The sequence below is a fragment of the Agelaius tricolor genome, unplaced genomic scaffold, assembly GCF_023055355.1.
Source record: "Agelaius tricolor isolate 1412-34295 unplaced genomic scaffold, bAgeTri1.0.p SCAF_22, whole genome shotgun sequence".
Lineage (NCBI taxonomy): Eukaryota > Metazoa > Chordata > Aves > Passeriformes > Icteridae > Agelaius > Agelaius tricolor.
In genome coordinates, this window is record NW_027269282.1 from 6,919,423 (window position 1) to 6,940,905 (window position 21,483).

The following is a 21,483-nucleotide window of genomic DNA, read 5'->3' on the forward strand; positions in this document are numbered from 1 at the left end:
GGACAATTCATTCAGCTTAATTTCTCCAGTTTCCCCAGTTGTTACCTAAAGGATCCTTCTTCACTCTCCTGGCATGTGCAATGTTAGTTTTGTGTTTACACCACTCTCCTCTAATGAGGAGAATATGTGGAACTACATCTTAAAAGTGTTGAAAGCCTTCCTACAGGTTTCTGAAGCTGGGCTTTGCCCTCTCTTGCCTGTAATACCCAGTCCTGTATCCCTGTTATATACAACAGGCAACTCTTGCAGATTTACACCAAAGCACCTGAGACAAGGACTGTGTCCATTTTTATGTTTAGTAAAATTTTTAGATCCCTTCAGTTTTTTTCGTGATAGTAGAGGGTATGTATTGAAATTCAAGAAATATGAGTAAATACTTCCTTAAAGCTCACTTTTCAACTGAAAGCATTTTAAAGCAGCCCTGACAGTTTAAATTCCCTAAAAGTATCATATGTAAAATGATATACATGTACTCTATAATCCTATCTTTAGTAAATGGATTTACAGCCTAAGAACTTCTATGAATTGGAACACTCAGATCCTTAGGCTTATTCAAGAAAAAGCATTTTAAAATGTAAAGGGATTAAAAATTGTATTCCTGGTGATTTTGTAAGCAAAGATTTAGCTTATTTTCTAACTAAATGCAAAAGCTGACATTAGCCTGGCAATTCCTAGACTCAGGCTGAAGAAGCCATCTCAGTCTTGTATATTCAGATAACTTTTAGAGTTGGTGTTTCAAAAGTAGCAATTTTATTAAGATAGGTATTTGAGGGTGGGAAAGTGAGACAAAAATCACCCTAAACTAGAGTCTCTGTTGGTCAGGAGGTGGATCCTAGTGATTGTCACTCCAGATGTGACTCCAGGCTCCCCAGGCTGGTGAGTACTCATTGGTGGGAGGGTGCAGCCTCTGCTGTGCTGGTCACTCACAGCTGGCCAGGTCAGTGTGTTCACATTGCAGCTCGTGCCTGCCTTCCATTCTGGACAGAAAACTCAAGGGGCTCTGCTTCATTTTTGGCTAGCTGGGAGGTAAAGATGGTGCAAAATAACTTCTGTACAAGATTGTGCCTTGTTCTGCCTCTGAGGCTGTTGGTGGTTCATACAGCCTGATCTGGATCTGGCACCTATTTTGGGAGGGAGTACATATGGTAAAGTATAAATGCAGGTGTGGATTTTATGAACAGCTGACAAAAATGGGCCAATTCACAGATCAAAGTAAAACTCTTTCCACAAGCATATAGTTTATGTATTTTATTTGGTTTAATTTATATAATCACTGAAACTAAGATGTCACATGTTTTGATGAACGTGTTTTTCCCTTTCAATTCTTCCCCTAATGATTTATCAAAATAGCTATATTTATAAATCCTAAATCTTAAACCTTTTCCTCTTAAAGCTCTGACTGAAGCTTCCTAATTGTCTAGTTTGAGATGGTGTAAAATAACTAAATCTCTTCTCTTTGGAATTTCTGTAAATTTTTTTTCCCATTTGAGAGCATACATCCATAGAAGTGTGTTTTAGGTGTTTTTTCAATATTAAATAAAAGCTTATTTTGGGAATGATTCATCAAGCCCTTTGGCTCTTTTTAGGCTGATGATAACCCTCAGCTTCCTTAGTGAAAAGCAAGCCCTGCCAGAATTGGTTTGAATTTTGGTTTAACTGTACTAGGTTCCAGTTTAATCACCTACTCAGAGTCCTGGGCACAACGCTGTCCTCAGAGAGCTGAGGTCAGGAGTGATTGAAGTTCAGATTAATGATTTAAGAGCACCTTCTGGTGACTAATCAAAGGCCAAAAAGAAAACTTTGTTTTGACTGTGGGATGAGCATTTAGAGATGCACCAAGAAGTATGTCCTGAAAACAGCTTTGATTCATTTTACAGCTGAATATACCCATATATTAGCCTCTCTGCTCTTGAAGCTTCCCCCCTCCTCCCTCAGCTCTTAATCTCTTTTTAAGCATTGCTGAACAGATGCTTATGCAGATAAGATCTAACAAAAGAGTAGCAACAACCAGAAACTCTGTTAGAAACTGAGGTTCAGCTGTGGTCTTAGGTAATGCAGATTTTTCCTGATACAGGGAATGTTCTTTTGTCCATAACTTCACTTGCTCTTGTTTTGATTTCTGCCATCTTTGATTCTGGCAAGACCTTGGTGTAGAAATAGTCATATGTTGAAAGAAGGCTATTTATTTATTGCAGCAGTGTTGAAAGGCTTTAGGGTCAATGGAAAGTTTAAGGAAATTTGTTTCCTTTTTTGTGACTTGTTGCTGGTATTAAGCTGTTAATGTTGCAGGAATTAATCTTTCAAAACATTTTCTTTACAAGAGAAATTATTTTTGTATTGATAAGCATAGAATCAGTTTTGATCATCTAACAGTGATATGAAGGAAGCTTTAGAGCCATACATTATCTGAGATCATAGCACAAATGCTAAATTCTAGTCTACAAATGCCATATTCAAAGTCCACAAATTGAGAACTGAATAAAAGCAGTATTAAGACTTCCGTTATTGTGAGAGGTTTCTTTTGATCTGGATACTAAACCAGTTTTGAAATTCTGGATGAATAGTGCTTTCAGACCATGTCAATAAGAGTCTTTCAAGGAATATTTGATGAGTTTTCTCCAATAAATATTAAGAATTTATTGCAGTTTGTGTGATTTTTCTAGGATTTAGAAGGAAAATTAGTTTTGTTAGTTTTCATATCTACTCACTTATTTTTACCTGTAGTAGAACTTTCTGAAAAGCAAAACCAAGCATCCAAAACATTGAAAAATCAATGATTTTTGTTCACAATTAAAAACAAACAAGCGAAAATGTTTATGATTGAATTATTGATGATATAGAAGGTTCTGCTTATGTCAGTGCATGCCTGTAATTTGGAATAGTGGACTGGAAAGGTACTCATGGAACCGTCCAGTAGATCATGTAGGCAAGGAAAGAAAATTTTATTTTTAAACAGGATTAGTTTTAATTGGCATCCTTGCAATAATAATCTTCCTTCAGCTGAGTAATATCCTTTCAGATGTCTGTCTCTTCTATATGTGAACCAGTGCACTTCTTTCTGAATTTGCTATGTTTTCCGGTTTGTTTAAGCCACTCATATAAAGCAATAATTACTCTATATTTGTTGTATCTTTCAAAGGTCTTTTTGTAAGAATTCCACCATTGCCAGGAAATTAACTCTGCATTGACTGATGGATGGCTTGTTGAGAGAGATGACTAAAGCAAAAAAAACCCACCCATACAATCAGAAACATTCCCAAAGCCCTCTACCAACATATAAAATGATTGATTCTGGGAAACTTGGAGCTGTCATAGTTAAAAATGAAAATATCATAGTCTCTCTTTCTTATACCTCTTCATCCACTTCTAGAGGGAGTGTTGGAAGTTGCTAACAGTGTTGTGACATACCCATAAATTATGAAGTCAAGCATAAAATATGAGTGAAATGACACCTGCCACATGAGTAAAATGTCTTCTGAAATGATACTATTTTATGACTAGTAAGAATCTTTCATATCCCCAAACAAGAAAGCTTTGTAATACCCTAGAGACATGAATGCCATTATTCCATTTCTTTACAGCAAACAGAGGGATGTGCTTTATAGTGTAATGTCCTGATAATTGCTACAGCCAGAGAAGTTGGAAGTAAGTGATTATCTATATAATTATCTGAAAGACAGTACTTGAAATCTACCCACTAACCAGCCCTTTGAATTTATTAATCAATTAAGTTTTTAAAAGAACTATTATCTCTTCTTATCTCAACATTTGTACTGAGGTTGTGTTCAGGGACTGGGAACCTCTTAGGAGGCTGTAAGTGTGTATGTGTGCTGATGGGAAAGGGAAGAGAGGAAGGAGTTGTTACTGGCTTTATATATATATATATATATGGATTTTAAAAAGTCTTGAGAAATCTTAGATGCTAAGAGAAAATGATACTTTTTTCCTTTGGAAAGTGTATGTGTGTCAAATTTTAGTGCATTTTTATGTTTTCAAAACTAATATAGCTTTTGGGAGCTGGTGCTTGCAGCCTTCTGATATGAGATAGTTTCCTGCCACGAGAATTCTGTCCTTAACAGATATGAAATCTGATGGTTAGATATTAATCACTCTAAATGATTGAAAGGTAGAGAGAGGTGCCTCTTGGTGAGCATAGAAACTTGATTTAAATAGTCAAGGAGAAATTTAGGAGTTGGTGACACACTGGATTTAGAGCATTTGCCTGTTACCTCAGGAAGCTTAAGTTAAAACCCTGAACTAGGTCACAAGTGAAAATGAGATTTATGGTGATGTACAGTGAAAAATTGGCACAGTGCATTACCTTGTTGCCAAGTACCTCAGTCTGCCTTGCCCATATGCTTTTTGCTCCACATTTTAAAGTACTGTAGCATGTTTGATTAATTATAGAAGTCTTATAAAATACATATACATGTGGCTCATTATATAAATATATACATACATCTGTTGAAAGTTTATACACAAATGGATAAAAATTCATAAACAACTTTATCCTTCACTCATGTTAATCCTGTGATTAGATCAAAACCTGTAGCCAATCTTACTTTAATGTAGACACTACTGAGATTGAATTCTATTTAAAGGTAAGGGAAGTCGGTGGAACAAGAGACCCCCTTGGCTTAACTGTGAGCTTCTGAGTCTGCTGAAATGAGAACTGTACCAGAGATGGGAAAGCAGAGAAATACCTGGTGAGGACTACAAGGACATTCCCAGGCTGTGTAGAGATGCAGTCAGGAAAGCAGAAGCTCAGCTTAAATTGAGATTGACCAGAGGTATTGAAAACTACAAGAAAAATGTTCTTCAAGTATGGAAACAGGAGAAACAGAGCACAATATTGCCTGTTGTTAAACAGCAGAGGTGAATTAGTCACCAACAATGTGAGAAGACAGAGATTCTCAGCACTTGGTTCACATCTCTCTCTGCTGGTGCTTTGAGCCCCAGGCCCTGGGAGAGAAAATCCAGGTTGATGCAAACACAGACCCACTGTCAGTGAAGGAGTTGGTGTGGGAACTATTACAGGATTTTGACCCCTATAAATCAATGGGCCCTGACAAAATCCACCTGAGGCTGAGCAGAAAGCTGGTTCATGTTATGGGGCTGCTCTGTCATCTCTGAGAAGTTGTGGAGACTGGGGGATGTTTGAGAAGACTGGAAGAAAGCTCATGAAAACTCCATCTTCAAAGGGGGCTGAAAGGTGGGTCCAGGAAATTATAGACCCATCAGTCTTACTTTTGTTTTTGGGAAACTTGGAATGGAATGAATTCTCCTGGCCTATTACAAATCGGATTAAGAACATGAGTGGGAAAAGTCAGCAGAGGTTCACCAAGGTCAGAATGTGCTTGACACACCTGATTGCTTTCTATGACAAAGTAACCTGCTTGCTGATGTGGGCTGAGACATTGTCTACCTCAATTTCTCCAGGGCTTTGGGTATGGGTTCCCACACCCTCCTGATACAGAAGTGGATTTGTTGGGGTCTAGACAAGGGATCTGTGCAGTGAGTGAGGAGCTGTCTGCCTGGTCATGTGTAAAGAGCTCCTGTCATGAGTGGGATCTCCCTGGGATCAATATTGGGCCCAACAAGTGGAGATCTGGAAGATGGGATGAAGTGTACCCTGACAGAGTTTAGAGATGTTAACAGAATAATGCCAGAACATACACTTAACCACTTTTGGAAATGGAGGCTGCCTTGTGGAAAGTAAAGACTAGAAAATAAAAATCTCTTGCTGTTAAAGAAACCTAAAGTATAACTTATTTTTGTTTGTTTTCATCAAGAGGAGTAACATAAGGATAATGTGTTACTCCAAGTGATCTTAAAGTAACATAAGGGTGATCTTCAAGTAACACAGTCTATGAAGGTACAGAACTTTTCTAAATGAAATAATAACATTGTTAATGTGGTAGGAAAAAGTAAGTAAGAGGACCACTTCAGTCTGGTGGAATGTGGTTTTTTTTAAATTAATTTCTTCATTATCTTGGCAACATTTGACCATAAAAATAACTCTTGGCTGAAGTGAACACTGTAAAATGTTAGAGCAGTGGGGTGTCTTCTTGCTTCCTGGCAGATTCTTTTTGAATTCCTATTTGCTTCTAATAGCAACTATCTGCATACAGGAGAAACCTTTGGGATTACTGTTAATATTCTTGTGAATCAGGACTGAATTGTCAGAACTTTGAATATTTCAAACCTTGCTCTTTTTTTGAGAAAATTGGTAACTATGACAGGAAATTGAGTGCAAGAAGTTCAGCCAGGGGATTGGGTAGGTGGTCTGTCTCTTACTCAAAACAGGAATTATTTTTATACAGCTTTTTGACCTCTGGGATTTTATATGTGGAGTAGCATTTACAGCCATACTTAAATGAGATAGTGTTATGGGGTATTATATCATGTTTTGTTTTTGTATCAAATGCCAACTTGATTTTCTATCAATTTTTAATTTAAGCATGGTGCCAGGCCTATTTATAGGCAGAATTTTGGATGCCATCTATGAACTAGCCTGAGCATTCCTAATAGAATATGTGCTTGTCTCATATGATTTTGTCCAACCATGATATTAAAATAGGAAATATGAAATGCCTGTAGTATTCCAGATAAGAGAGGTGAAGCTACATTTCTTTCACTTCATTTCTTTTCACTAAGTTTTTTCCAGGTCAGTGGAGGATATTGTGCTATTTGCAGTATCTTTTAAAAGGCACTGATCTCTAAGTTGAGATGGAGAACCACTGCCACCTGGAAAATATTGGCAAGATATGAACTGTTAATTGGTGTAGTGGTTCTGTAGAAAACATGGAGCTTGCTGTTGAACTCTGTAGATTGACTCAACTCCACTCAATTTTATAGGAAGTTTTCATAAATATTATGTGTAAATCCATCCATGTGTAAAACTAAGTAGTGTAAAAACTTTTTATTGTTAAATTGTGAATGTTTGGGAGTGGGTGACACAGTTCTTAGTAGTGGTGTATTTCTTTGCTTAGATTCAGGCAATCAACATTTGGATTGGGTTTTTTAGATAGTTATGGCTTATACTCACATATTTTAGGAATATATATGCATCTAATCTAAAGAAAGATCTGAAGACAAAAGTCAGGATGGATTTTTTCAAGGTCCATTCTATGCAGCTATACTTTCAGTAGAATTATTTTCTCCCTTTTTGTATCAAGCTTTTAAATAAAATACTCCAATCATTTGTGCAGTGGGAGAGATTACTGTGTCTGTTATTCACCTTATCTCTTGGACTATTCATCTGTAATTCTGTGAATCATTTTTGTCCAAAAAGCTTGAAATGGATCATTCTGACATGTGCTATTACTGGAAACTAAAGGAGAAAATTTCTTTACATGAAGGAAAAGTAGAAGGCTCTTTAGAAGGCTCTTTGTTCATGATTACTTTTCTTTGGACTTAATATTTAGAAATGTCAGGTGGAAGAAAACTTTGCTTTAGTGCCTCTTTCATGGTGCTGGTATCTGGCAACTGCTTAGTTTTAGCCAACACAAAAAATGGTGCCATGTTGTAATGGCTTGAATGGCTTGCATTATAGTATACAAAATTAATGCAGCTGTCACAATGGAGACCATGGGTGCAGAGGAGTTTTAATTTTTGCTAGTTCTGCCTTTATGCTAGTAGTGTGCTATGCTTTGTAAGGTGAATGAATAATGAATATGAATATTCAGAAGCTGTTGATGTAGTTGAGTAATAGAAAAAGGGCTGTTATGAAAGATGCAGGAGTTTTTATGAAGACCTTTATCACAAATATACACAAATAGAATTATTTTCTTCTCTTGTGGAGTTCACTGCTGTTTGAGTAGGGTTCCTCACTATGCAGTGTGACCAGAAGTTACTATCTTTTAAGTAAACACTTATATCAGAGAAAGAAAACTAGGTTTTCCTACTGAGCAAGTGATTATAAATGAAATTTTCCATGCAGCAATTTCCAGCTGATGTGAGCTGCATTGATCCCATATAATGTAGCCTGATAGGGACAGAATTGGATTTGAATTTCTACACTTGAGCGGGTGTGATGAACCTCAGTGAGGTGAACTGGAGTAATATCATTTAGTTCCTCTTGTGGAGGAAGTGGGCAATCTTGGGGAATTACTGGTTGCACACAAATCAGCATAAAAGAGTTCTTCTACTACTTGCATTCAGGAGAACTGGATTATGAACATTAAGTATAATAAATAATTCTCTGGTTGCTTTGCTGGTCAGAGTACAGTTGGAGAAGTAGGTACCATTTTGTGGTGCAGATTCTAGAAGGAAAAATCCTAGAAGGAAGTCTAGAAAATTATTCATGAGGTTGCTAGATTAAATTGCTTTATTCCTCTTTTCAAAAGAAAGAGGAAGAATTTTAGGTGATTTCCAGGTCTACATTCAGGAAATATGTGTAAGTAAGAAATAAAGGAGAAATAGACATTTAGAAATACTTTCTAATAAGTCATTACTAAAATAGATTGCCTAGGAAGGTTGTAGACTTCTATCATTGGAATTATTAAAATCAGATTAGACAAATAATTGAAAAAAGATTTCAGTATAATCTGAATTATAATAATATAATATAGTTGGGATAGGTGTTAGGGCATGTTGTAAATGAAATGGCAATTTATAGACGTTTTGGTAAAAAAAAAAGTCAAGTACCACTTTATGAGGAGGTAGAAGAAAATTCTTGAGTAGTTAATGCAGTATTTTCACATTTTATTTTAAAATAGAATGAATATTAAATTTACTATTATAATACTATTTTTATCTTCTGCATCTGGTTTGTTTACCAGGTCTTTATAAAACTGTGCCCACATTTCAAGTCTGTTTGTGGATTCCCTCAGAGTCACATATTCAGATATCCTATTCTAAACAAGCTGTCCTGGTCTGTGTTCTGTGAGTTTATATAATGTTGTGCAGCCTGAGCAAGGGAACAGATTTCATTTATGTAATTGAAAATGCATTGCATAAGTAAGATGCCATATAAGTTTGGACTTTGAAAGCAACATCTACTCCTATGCAGAATCCTTTGTTGTATTGGGATTATTGCAAAAATGCACTATGGAACAACATAGTTGTTTTTCAGAAACAGAGCACATGCCAGAATTAACCTTAAATTAATGTTTTGCACCAATCAGAGTTTATATTCCAGCTAATTTAGGTTTTTGGTTTTTTTTTTAACATAAGTGTTAAGCTTCTTGAAATACAGGATATCTCTTCCTGGGGAAAAATTGTGTTCTAATCTTGATTTTACTTTTCTGGGATTTTTGGATTGTTTTGGAGCATGGTCTTGTTTAAAATAATGTAGAAAGATGGACTCAGGATGAACTGAATTAATCACTTGCAACAGAAACTACTACTTTGTCAATGAATAAACTGAAACCTCTTTAAGAGCAGGCCTGTGATTACTTAGCATGTGAGAAGTTGTCATGAGTGTCCTTTGTGTTTCTAAATATAACTTCTTCTATTACTGCAAAGCAGTATGTACCAAGTAGAGGAGTGTGATTGGCATATGCAAATATTTCCTTAATGTATTGAATATTTATTCCTCTTCATTAGTCATTGAAGAAAAATTAGAGCTACAGTATGTTCAGTACATCCTTTTTTCATATGTGAAAAAAAAAACCCAGCAGCAAGTTATACAATGAATGTGAAAATGCAGGAAAATCAAATACAAATTCTTTGAAATTTTGTTAGGTGCTAGTCAATGCTTTATGCCTGGAAAAGAAAAATCTGCCTTTGTGGGTTTTTCAGATATTCTTTTGAAAAAATACTGGAAAACCTTAGTCTGTCATTCAATATTGTGGTATGAGAAATGGCCTCTTGATCACTTCTGCATTTCTTTCTCACTGATTCAGGCTTGTACTGTCAGGTGGTTGGAATTTTTTTCCCCTTCTTTATTAATATATTCAGATCTGTGCAGTCTCTTTCCCTGCTGTAAATGTTAGACACAAGATCTCAACTAGAAAGGTTGCCAGTACTTCTATTTATGAAGAACTTGATCTTTTAACTTTGAAGCACAGTTATTGATTTTTATTTCTTTTTAATAAAACATATTTTCATAAAAGATGAAAAGGAGATGGAGCAAAATTTTTCAGCAATGGAAAAAGGGGCTCTTGACTGACACACCAGTACTGATATTGAGGTGGATCCGTGCAGCAAAATATGCTCTATATTGTATATTCAGATACATCTGAAGTAGGAATTGCAAAGTAATCCAACATTTCTTAAAATTATCAGTAGAAATGTGACACTAAGTAACATAGACATAAATGAATTTTTTTATAACTCCTTATTTAATAGTGAATATTTGTAATATTATGAATGTAGCTTATGCTTTGTTTCTCCTAAAGCACCGATATTATAAATCAGACCTCTGTCCATCTACCAGCAGTTTTGTGGATCTTCATGTTCAGAAAATAGCCAATAACTTTTCTGGTTTAAATTAGTGTCCCTCTCTAAAAGATTTGGTGGTATTATTTTTTGCAGGAGGATGCAGGAGATGACAAGACTGCATTTTTCACAGCTCTATAAATATTACAGCAGGAAGGGCCATTTTAATAACCTGCTCTGACGTCTTATGTATTGCAGGCGTAGATTTCATCTGACTGCTCCTTCACTTTGGACCAATAATTTTTGACTGAACTAGAGTGTACTTTTTTCCTTGAAATGCATCAGTCTTGGTTTAAAGTCTCTGCAGTGGTAAATATTGCCACTGTACATTCTTTATTTGCCATTATTTTATAGCAGTGGTACTATTCCAGGTGAATGGAGACATCCCTTTGGTTGCCCTGTGTTGGCTTTAGCCCTTGCATTTCTGGTGTGTCTGTCTGCTTGGTGAAACCCTGTAGTGTCACAGATTTCAGGGAATCTTTTGCTGACTGATTATCTTGGTGAGTGACTGTTCTGTCACTGGTGCTTCTGAATACTTTTAAATGTGCAGCATCCTGATGTCTTTCTGTTGTTTGGTAGATCTTTTTTACAGTATACTGAGATGGGAAATGTTCTTTTGGCATGCGCTCTCTAATTCCTTATAGGCTTTGATTATAACCCTGCCAACTAGGAAAAAATATTGTTGAGAATATTATGAAAGCTGATGTGGGATTTCAAATGACAATACACAGCATCAGCTACTCCCCTGTGTGTTCTGTTTAGGAGGTTGGAGTGTGGGTGGGATTAACCTGTGGTGCCTGGGCAGGCCACACAAATTGTTCTGTCTTCTCACTGAAGCTTTTTCAGTGGGGAGCAAGGAGTGGAGTGCAATGGAGGCACCTCTGTGACTCATGAGTGCATAGTCAGGGTGGCTCACCTGGATTGTGGTTATTTGACAGAATCACCGGTAGCCACAGAGGAAAGCTGCTGATGAGCACCTTGCTTCATATGAAAGAGAATATTGCCCTTGACTGGGCAAGGGCTTACCTGAAAGTGGTACTGCTTATCTTTGTGTTATGGGATTTGGGATTTGATAACACTTGGAAAGAAAAATAATACAGAACAATTCTTGGTATGACTCAAGAAACTTACAGTAATTTCCATCTGTCTTGCTATGTATTTATTTTAAATAGAACAAGCCCTTATCTTACAATTTTCTACAAACATTATTGCAAAGTAATGCTGTGCTCTTATTTATTTACTTTTTTTGCCAACAAAGTGAAATGTCTGTTTCAAAGGCTATCTACTCTTCCAAAAGAAACTACTTATCAAAAAATTACCATTCTAGGAGACAAGGGAAATTGTTTGTACTTTACCAGTACCAAAGGGCTGATCTAATAAAAACAACTCTTGTAAGTCACCTCCATTGCACCATGCAACTACTAAGAAGGCAATGGTCATGACTGCAAATGAGTACTTCTAATATTTCATACTTCTGCCAGGAAAATCTATGTTCTGTGGATAGCTAAATAAGACTTTACTTCTATATATAAATCATATGACAGCACTGCAATTATTTTGATTGGAATATTACATATTCTTGCCTTTTATTAAAAAAAAAAGCACACAAAACAGGTGAAAGCTTTTCTTATTTAGTGATACTTATTCTTAATGATTTTCTTTCTACAATATAGTGAAAGAAATGAGTGTTTCTGAGGATGTTTTTATATTTGTTGTTATTTGTTATTAAAGAGTGAGATGATCTGTTTCCCTAGTGGAGTAAGGCCACTGGAGACGTGTGTTAAGGCTTGAAGATAATCATAAAGGATGCAGAAAGTAGAATGGATTAGTGAAGATACAATGTGCTGAAGATACCAGGCTCTTTTAGAAAGCTTTTATGTTAATAGATTATTGAATTTCGTCTGCTGTTTCATCACCACATAGATTAATACAATGTAATAAATATGAATGGATGAAAAAGATTCTTTTTCTACATAAAAGGAATTTCTATATGTGATGAATATTGAGCTATTAACACTCAAAAAAAGTTACAGCAGATATTTCTGTTTCAAATGTCTGAATGGTAGTTGTTGAAAGAGCAAATAAAATCTTAAATGGGAATAGAGAATAAAATGGAAATAATATTGCTACTGTAATAATATGCTACTGTACAGATTCATGGTTCACTTGCATCTTGGATACAATATGCTGATCTCTGTTGCATCTCAGCAGGCTCTAGGAGAATACAAAAGATTTATTAAAGGCAGTGAGCAAGGAATTCTCAGGTTGGAAAAGGGGCGGAGGAGGGAAAGAAGGGAAATAAAACACAGATCATTACATTTTGAGTGGTATAAAGCATGAACCCAGAGGCAGAGCTGTGGACTGAAAGTGTCCCTGAGCTCTAAGTCATTGAAGGTGGTGTGATGCTGTGTGGAGAATCTGCAGGGATTCATCCTTCTGGATAATCACTGGGGAGCACTGTGCAGAGACAGGGTACTGAGTAGGAATAACAGAGCAGCAGCCTGCCAGATGTGCTTATTCAAATTTATATCTTCATTTGTCTTGATCTAGGAGAGTTTTTTTATGGCTGGCGTTGTCTAATTTCAGAAGTAAGTTGTAAGGCAATGGCAAAGCAAATAAGCAAAGCAAACCAAAATGCTCTTAAACAAATCCCCCTTACATTGGCTTGGATCCATTTCGTGTAAAGGATAATTTAAATTATTTGCTACTGAACTAGAAAGCATACACGTGAATGCCTGGAGGAAGAAAGCAAATCAATATTAGAAGAGTCAGAATTCAAGTTTTTGTGAGCACAAATAGTGTGATGAGAAATATGAAGAGAGACTTGACTGTTTTCCCCACCCCCATTTTCTTTTCATCAAGAAAGATTCTATTGGCATGTCGATGATTCATGTTCTGGTGTCTCTGGTTTATTACAGCCCTGTTTTTCCTCTTGCAGGTTAACAGAACCTTCTGGATATTTAACAGATGGACCTATAAATTACAAATATAAAACTAAATGCACATGGTTAATTGAAGGATAGTAAGTATCTATTTTCATAGCCTAAATTTTCTAAACAGTTTGGTACTTTGTGTTCTAGAGATCAAAAGAACTCCTGACGTAGAGACTGCATGAGGGTATAATATGAACAGTTTGGTGTTTTGTTAGTTTGCTTTGGTTTTGTTTAACTATTATATAGAATTTAAAAAATAAGGTATTAGGATTTTCAGGATTGCTTACAGTTGGCCAAATTCCACTCCCATTCAAATTGCTGGCAAAAATTAGGCTGACATGGATATATGGCTGGTGCTGCAGGCCCTCAAAATCCTGTGATAAATTTGTTGCATGTTTGAGTACCTTTGCATAAGATCCAAAAGTAGTTACAGAATCCCTTTATTTAATTCATTACCTGACTTAACTCATGTCAATGATAAATCAGCAATGGCCTCAAGTACAGAATGCTTATTCAGTTAAGTGTTTCTCAAAAGTTAGTGCTTCTATAAAGTATTTTCTTTTGCATTCTACAGTTCCTCACATACTTAGTTTTGAAATAGTTTTATGCCTACAGTTTAGGTTCCTCATGCCTGTTGCTAATTTTCCAGATTATGCAGCACAGAAACACACAGACATGCCTGAAGAAATAATGAGACACATAAATTAGTGTGGCTAAGTGTTAATGGCACAAATTGGTTATATTTCAGGAGGATTCCGCCCCTCCAGGATATGGGTTAGAATTTTGCTGACTCTAGTTCACAATTCTAGAACAAAATTAGCTCCTTCTGTATTTCCATGTTGTCATAATCTCAATTATCTTGGATAATGCTGGATGCTCTGCTGCTGCAGTTCAGAAATGATGTGTCTGCTCTGACTTTGGTCTGCTTATATGCAGACAGTATTTTAAACAAAGCAGCAGTGAAGTTATGATTGTTTGCAAAATCATTTAAATTTTATTATCTAGAAGACCAAGCTATAACTGAATATGTGTCTGACCTAGCTAGGCTTCTCTTTTTGCTCAGGAATATTTGCACTGCACTAAAGTGGAAACACACCTCAGCCCCACAGGCAAACTCTGCTTTGAAGCTGTTCCTCACTCCATTCCTCCTGCTCTCAGGAGATGGCAGAGTGGGAAGCTGGAGAAATCAATGTGCTGCACAGTCTGGGGAGGAGTAAAGCAACCAAGTGTCCAAATGTCAGCACACAAGGAAGTCACATATGTGTGTAATACTGTGTCTTAAAAAATGAACAAAGAGCTTTCTCCAAAGGATCTGTCACAAAACCGCACATGTTTTCCAGACTGACAAATTGTACTCAAGCCTGTCAGTAGCAAGGAGAACTACAGGAAAATAATCATTATGTTTCAGGAAATACATATATATATGGAGATATATATATATATATAGATATATATGTATGTCTGGTAATTCTGTGGTATGTAAAAATTCCCCTTTCAAAAAGTTTACAGATCCATTTGGACCTCAGCCAAAATGTCACTAGTGACATTTCCTACATGTTGGCAGAGGGTCAGAGGCAGGCACTTGCACTAATATTGGTTGCAATTTTAGATTTTTATTTTCAATAATTAGTGTAATACTGGGAAGAGGATGTGTAGGTGATTTCATCTTGAAGGATTCTTTAAAGTTCATAGTCCTGACATTGTAAAGTAAATTTAGTCTATTAAAATGAGACATTTTAACTGCTCTAAATTTGTGGTTCTGAACACTGATAAAATCTGGTGAAGTTACACTTCTCATTAACTTTAGGGATTATTAGCTGTGGACTGAATATGTTATTTTTAAATTTTCTAAGATAAAGGGAAATATTTGCTTGCCCTGGCTTTTGTTATTTAACACTTTGTAATATTTAATTACTACTCAAAATGTTTTAACAGAGTTATGTTGGCATAATCAATTCTACTGTGAGCTCTTGATCTTATGATCTCAGTAATTCTGTAAATGTGTTATATCAATGTTTTTTGTTTTTTTTTCAGCCCAAATGCGATACTAAGATTAAGATTTAATCACTTTGCCACAGAATGTAGCTGGGACCATATGTATGTATATGATGGAGATTCTATATATGCACCTTTAATAGCTGTATTTAGGTGAGTGTATTTACTAATATTACTGTCCATGTAGTCATGTATGGACATTTTCAGTTATTGGGGGAAAAAGTAACATTAGAGACTTTAGTATGTTAGTTAGAGTGCTTTCTTATCTTAATATTATGGGAACATGTATGTAAAGTTGTATTAGAATGCATTCCAAAATGTTACAGTTTTGGTTAGATAATCATAGCAGAAATCCATTATTTGGATACTTACTGCTGGCATTGAATGGAATGTTAATGCTTACACACAGGCACTTTCCTGGAAACACCTGACTTACCTTGCAGATACATATACAAGTTGTATATACCTTGTATACCTTTTATTAAAAAAAGTTTTAAATTTTTATTTATGTCATCTTGTTTCTATAGTTAACCAGCAGAATACCAAACTTCCTCTTTCCTTTTTTTTCCCCCCTAAATATACCAAAGATTGCTTAAAAATATTTTTCTTCTTTTCTTTTCCAGTGGTCTGATAGTCCCTGAAGTGCGCGGAAATGAAACTGTTCCTGAGGTGGTTACTACATCTGGCTATGCATTGCTACACTTCTTTAGTGATGCTGCTTATAACCTAACAGGATTTAACATTTTTTATTCGTAAGTGTTTTTGTACTAAGTAATTGTTTGGTTGCTTTTTTTCAATAGCATAAGTCATACTCAGTGCTTAGTGTCTAAAACCAGGGGGCTGGGCTTGTAATAAATTATTAAGGTATGAGTTAGGGGAAAAAAACTCCTACAGACTCCTATGGTTTTTTTGAGCGAAGTCACATGGCCATTCCCAGAGTAGTTTTTCCTGTGCCATATGGAACTAGAATGTATCCCCTCCAGTGTTTATCCAACACATATAGTTGTCATATGGACTAGAAGGGAGATTATATCTGCTGTCATATAAATTTCCTTCTCTTGAACTGGGATCATCTGTTGCTTGATTTCTCTTGCTGAATATACTATGGCTTTTGAAACCTTCCAAACAGTTCCACTTGAATTTTTGTGCCAGCCACAAAGATTTTATTCCATTTCTTTTCCTCTTCTTGGGTATTTCCCCTCCTATTTTCCATCTCAGTCTACACTCTGCCTTTGTAGATCTTAACTGCACTGTGCATCTTTTAGTTTCTGTGATGGCAAAGTCTAATCTGATATGACCATGATTGCTTTTGTCCAGCCTCCTTTTCTGTGTCAGCAGCTCCAAAGATGCATCTGGCAGGCCTGAGCCTTTTCCTTTTTATATGCACCAGTTGTTTGCAACTTCTGTCTCATTTGGGATGTTCATGTTACACAATGCAACATCTCTTTATATTGCTTGCCTTGGCTCAAGAGGGAATTGCTTGGTCCTGTTGGACCTGTTTTTTCATGTGAGTTTTTCAATGATTGAAGATATGCCTGTTGCTCTCCCTCAATCCCTTCAGATTCTGAAATAGCAGTTATTGGGATATGGTGGCCAGCACTGCATTTCTTATGTTGAAGTTGACATGCAACACTTTTGTCATATTCTTTATTAGTTTAAAATTCCTATTTGTGTTTCTGACCATAACTTTGCTCTTGGCACAATACTTGGTATATTGTCTGTGGGAAGATTGTTGCTGTAATTTGCAGTAGATTGCCCACCTTTGGCCAGATAATAAGTAGCTATTCAAAGTTTGGGAAACCTCACTATATATATTGCATTGGAAATAGCAGCCTAGAACACTGAGTATTTTTGATTTTTGTCAGTTGACATCAGTAAAATGCAATCACCTGGCAGACTTTCTATTGTAATTAGTTACATTTTTCAGTTATCCCTGAAGCTTTTATTGCACGTTTTTATTTGTCTTGGGAGCAAATGGCAATTAGACTTGGCATTCTTAAGAAATGGGTGTATGTGCATTCTTTCATTACTTGGTAATGCCGTGCATGCTGCATATCATTACATAATTTTTTTTTGTAAATTTAAAATAAATAAAAAAACTTGCCAGTTTTTAATTCCATTACATATATAACTCATGAAATTCTATGTACTCTGTTCTTTTGTGTCTTTTATTGCAAGGGATACTTTTAAAGCATTTTTAATGAACCAACAGTAACATTTTTATGATAAAGAAGTACCTACAATTACTTTTTATGGCTGCATTAACTTTGCTTCTGTCACTAGCCTATTGTACTCTGCTTCTCTTATCCTCTTCCTTACTTTTTGACTTCATCTTCATGGACCACTTGTATTCCTTTATTTTGGGGAAGACAGAAACACAAAATCTGTGACCAAAGTGCCATTTCAATAGGAAACAACTGTAATTACTTCAGAACAGTCTGAGTAAATTTTCTGTTCCTTCAAGTCAGGCAACTTTCTTCTAATTCTGCTGATCCAGTTTTCGTCATTTTGTTTGAATCCTTGATGAACCAGTTGGAGTGGGAAACGGTCTGCTTTCCAACTAACCTCTCCTGGTGGAAAAACTTAACTGTTCACCTTCCTGCAGAGCACTGCCTGTGAGGTTGGAGGAGAGGTTCCTCCCAGCTGTAGCATACAGCTGTTATTAATGCCATCAATGGCTTTAATGCCATGTGTGTTACCAGCTAAAACCCCCAGGAGATTTTGAATGATGGTCAGATGTGGAATTTTCTATTTTAGCAGCATAACGGAATCAGTCCTTTGAGAAGTGACTCTTTAGAAGACAAAAATGTCTCCTCACTGTCCTACCACAATTGTATCTTTTCAAAGGCCAGCCTTGAACAATTATTTGTTAAATTTTAACAGCTCTTTCTTCATTCAGTTAGAGCTTCATTCAGTAAGGAAGACTGTGAACAGTATCCATCTCCCATCTGCAGGGAGTGGTCTGTATTATCATCAGAGGATTGTAGTAACACTTTATTCTGAGTTTGCGGTGAGTCATCGAAAAGAGTTTCAAATCCTGTTTGGACTTCATCAGGCACATACTGCCTGAGTTCATGGAAACTATTGGACCCACATATTCCATGTCCTCCATCTTCCCTCATTTCAAGGAGTTGCCTGCATTTCTGGAACCACTTTGCTTAATTTTGCACTCCCATTGCCTGTGATCTCAGTGTTTGGTAGGGTGTATCAGAGAAATGCAAACTCCCAGAACAGTCATAGACTTTCAGCCTAGGCTGTCCTATTTTTGCATCTTGGACTGCAGAGTTAAGGTGGCTCTTTTATTAAGGATTCAAAGAATGAAGTGCTACCTCTAAGTAGTTTACAGGATATTAGCCATCTTGTATTTTTCCTTACTTGTTTTTCCCTCTTTTATTCTCCCCAGATGTTAGGCACACTGTTTATAGTATAGACCAAAGCTACTCTGGAAAACCCTTTAACTGTATGCCTGTGTGGAGAGTTTAAGCTCAATTACTTCCAGTGTCGTTGTTTCTAGAGATAACAAGCATTGAAAGGACTGAGTGCTTATTCTGGAATACAGGAGAAAAATAGATCTGTCCAAGCAGGGCCTGTCCTTTTGTTTCATGTCAATATTTGTTGCAGTGCAAGGTATTTGTGATCCTGAGTGCATCAGACTTTGTATTTAAGATTGGATCAACACCTTTTGAGCTCATTTGCCTGTAAAATCATCATTAAACTTGAGTTTTATCAGTAAATAGAAATTTTTCATGATAAAACATACTTTATCTAAAAAATACTGCTGGAGTACTGTGAGATATCTTACTTTTTTTTTGTTTTTTCAGAATCAACTCTTGTCCTAATAACTGCTCAGAACATGGCAAGTGCACAACCAGTCTGTCTGTACCGAGCCGGGTGTACTGTGAATGTGACAAGTACTGGAAAGGAGAGGCCTGTGACATTCCCTATTGCAAAGCCAACTGTGGGAGTCCAGATCATGGCTACTGTGACCTGACAGGAGAGAAGCTCTGTGTCTGCAATGACAGCTGGCAAGGTAAACTTTGCTTAGTTTAGTGTCTAGGTGATTTGATTTTCTCCCTGCCCTCCTTTTATTGTCACATCATTGCATCTTATTTTTAGTGTTTCCTGAAGTAAAGTAGCCACTGTCTGCTTTTTGTTGGGTATAATTTGTAGCAGCCTCTCAATGAAAAAGGAAGGTGAACTGCTTTGTTATAATGGTGCAAGACTGTCTGTGGGCTAATGGATGTACTGTAAGCATGTGGTGCAGTTTTTCTCCCAGTACCATAGATCATTGTTTCTCATTACAGATAAATTATTTAGGATCCTAAATGTTTAATTCACTTGCTATAATTATGCTAGATGCTTGTGGATTTTTGTTTTTATTGTTTACCACTTCTGTTACATTCTCAATTGGCTTAGCTTGCTATGCTTAGAAATTGCCATTCTCTTAACAGAAATATTAAAATCCCTCCAGATTACTTAGCTGACATGCCCTCTTCCCATGACTTCCTGCCTCAGTTCTGTTTTATTGCTGTTTCTTTTGGCATGACAAAGGAAATTACTTTTTAACTCCTATTAGCTGTCACACCTATTACTTCACAGTCATGATGAGATCTAATACATTTCACTTCTTAATAATTAATGAGTTGATCATTCAAAGGCAGTCTGTGCACCCACAGAAGGGAAGTGGTTTAGCAATATGGTCATTGAATGGAAATAGTGTAGACTTATTATTACTGAGTCCTTTAAAACCTTCCAGGACTGTAGTACACAAAAAGATCCTGAAGGCTTAATCTCTGTCAAGAAGTTGTGAATAGAATTTGCAGCAAGACTATCACCCTTTTAGTTGTGCATGAATTCCTTGCAGTGTCAAATTGCTGAGTACAAAATGGGAAATGTCACAAATGTTTTGAAGTGCTTTTAGGCTATACCTTCAGATATAGTGCTATGAAATTCATTAGAAGTTTTAAGCACAAAATAAAATTAGAAATCTGACTACTGCTGCTAGTGCCTTCCTTTCACCTGACATTTCTGTACATACTAGTTTCTCACTCTTTCCTACAGATCATATAAAGAGAATTTCCTTCATCATTCCTTGGATTTTCACTGAATCTACATAGATTTCAATTTTTTTTTTAAATTCTGTCACAGATGAGATGGTGAGATGGCTTGGATATATAATTATTTTTCCTTACTAAATACCAAACTTTCCTTAAGCTCTGGGAGACTACTTACATCTCTGCTTTATTTCTTAATTTATTTATTCCTGTATATTCTGCACTTTCTATACTGATACTATCTTCTGTGCAGATTATTTGCAATGTTGAAATAAGAAATTTTTCTCTTGCTGTCTGACAAGTTTTTCTTGTGTTTGGTAATTCAAACCGAGTGGCTGAAGGGTCTTGATTTGTATGCTTTAGGAGAGAATTTAATGTTTCATTTTTTATTACTATATTCTTTTTATCATCTTTTGAGTAACTTTAGTGTCTGTATTAAAAAAAATCATTGAGGTGCATTGATTTGGATGTATGATAATTAGAACCCCTGATTCAGAATATAAATGTCAGAATTTCCTAGTTTACTGCATAGAGTTTCTTTTACAATGGCGACATCTTGTGGTTGTCGGTGAAGAAGCAGCTCTGAAGAACATTACACATTTAAAAAAAGTATCCTGAGAAAAGAGAATACTTTAGGGTATTCTTTGGGATAGAATAACTTTTTTGAATAAAAAGTAGGATCCCCTGATTATTAGATATGTCTTGTGGAATTGAATACAAGGATCTTGTAGATACTTGCTTTATTCTATATTGGTACTTGATTGTATGAACATGGAATAAATCTTCCATAAAGACTTTTAGACTTTGAAGACAAATAATTGGCATAATTTTTATTTTTAATATATGTTTCATTTAACAAAACATGCACTAGTTGAATGTAGTGGTTTTTTTAAATCAAAGTATTTTTAATAATGCTAGTATTTTTAAATATTCCTGAAGTGGTTGGTGCAAGAACAAAATTTAGTATTTACAGAAAATCTGGTTAATTTAAAATTTTCATTTCATTTTCAACGTAAGGGAGTTTGAACTTTTCAGACCAAGTATAATACTAAGGAGTATTTTCTTGAGTTCTGTACCATAATACAGCGTCCCATTCCTGGTTAATCTGTCTTGATAAA

The 21,483-nt window shown here is 35.9% G+C and overlaps 1 protein-coding gene across 4 annotated transcripts in view; it reads left to right on the forward strand.

Moving 5' to 3' along the window:
* The window catches only part of ATRNL1 (attractin like 1), a 432,739-nt gene that overhangs the window by 24,561 nt on the left and 386,695 nt on the right, over positions 1–21,483 (forward strand). For all 4 annotated transcript variants that reach the window (XM_071445975.1, XM_071445974.1, XM_071445976.1 and 1 more), the window contains exons 2-5: positions 13,322–13,405; positions 15,351–15,464; positions 15,935–16,063; positions 19,133–19,341. In XM_071445975.1, the coding sequence (XP_071302076.1) occupies positions 13,322–13,405; positions 15,351–15,464; positions 15,935–16,063; positions 19,133–19,341 (536 nt within the window). The remainder of the gene's footprint in view (positions 1–13,321; positions 13,406–15,350; positions 15,465–15,934; positions 16,064–19,132; positions 19,342–21,483) is intronic.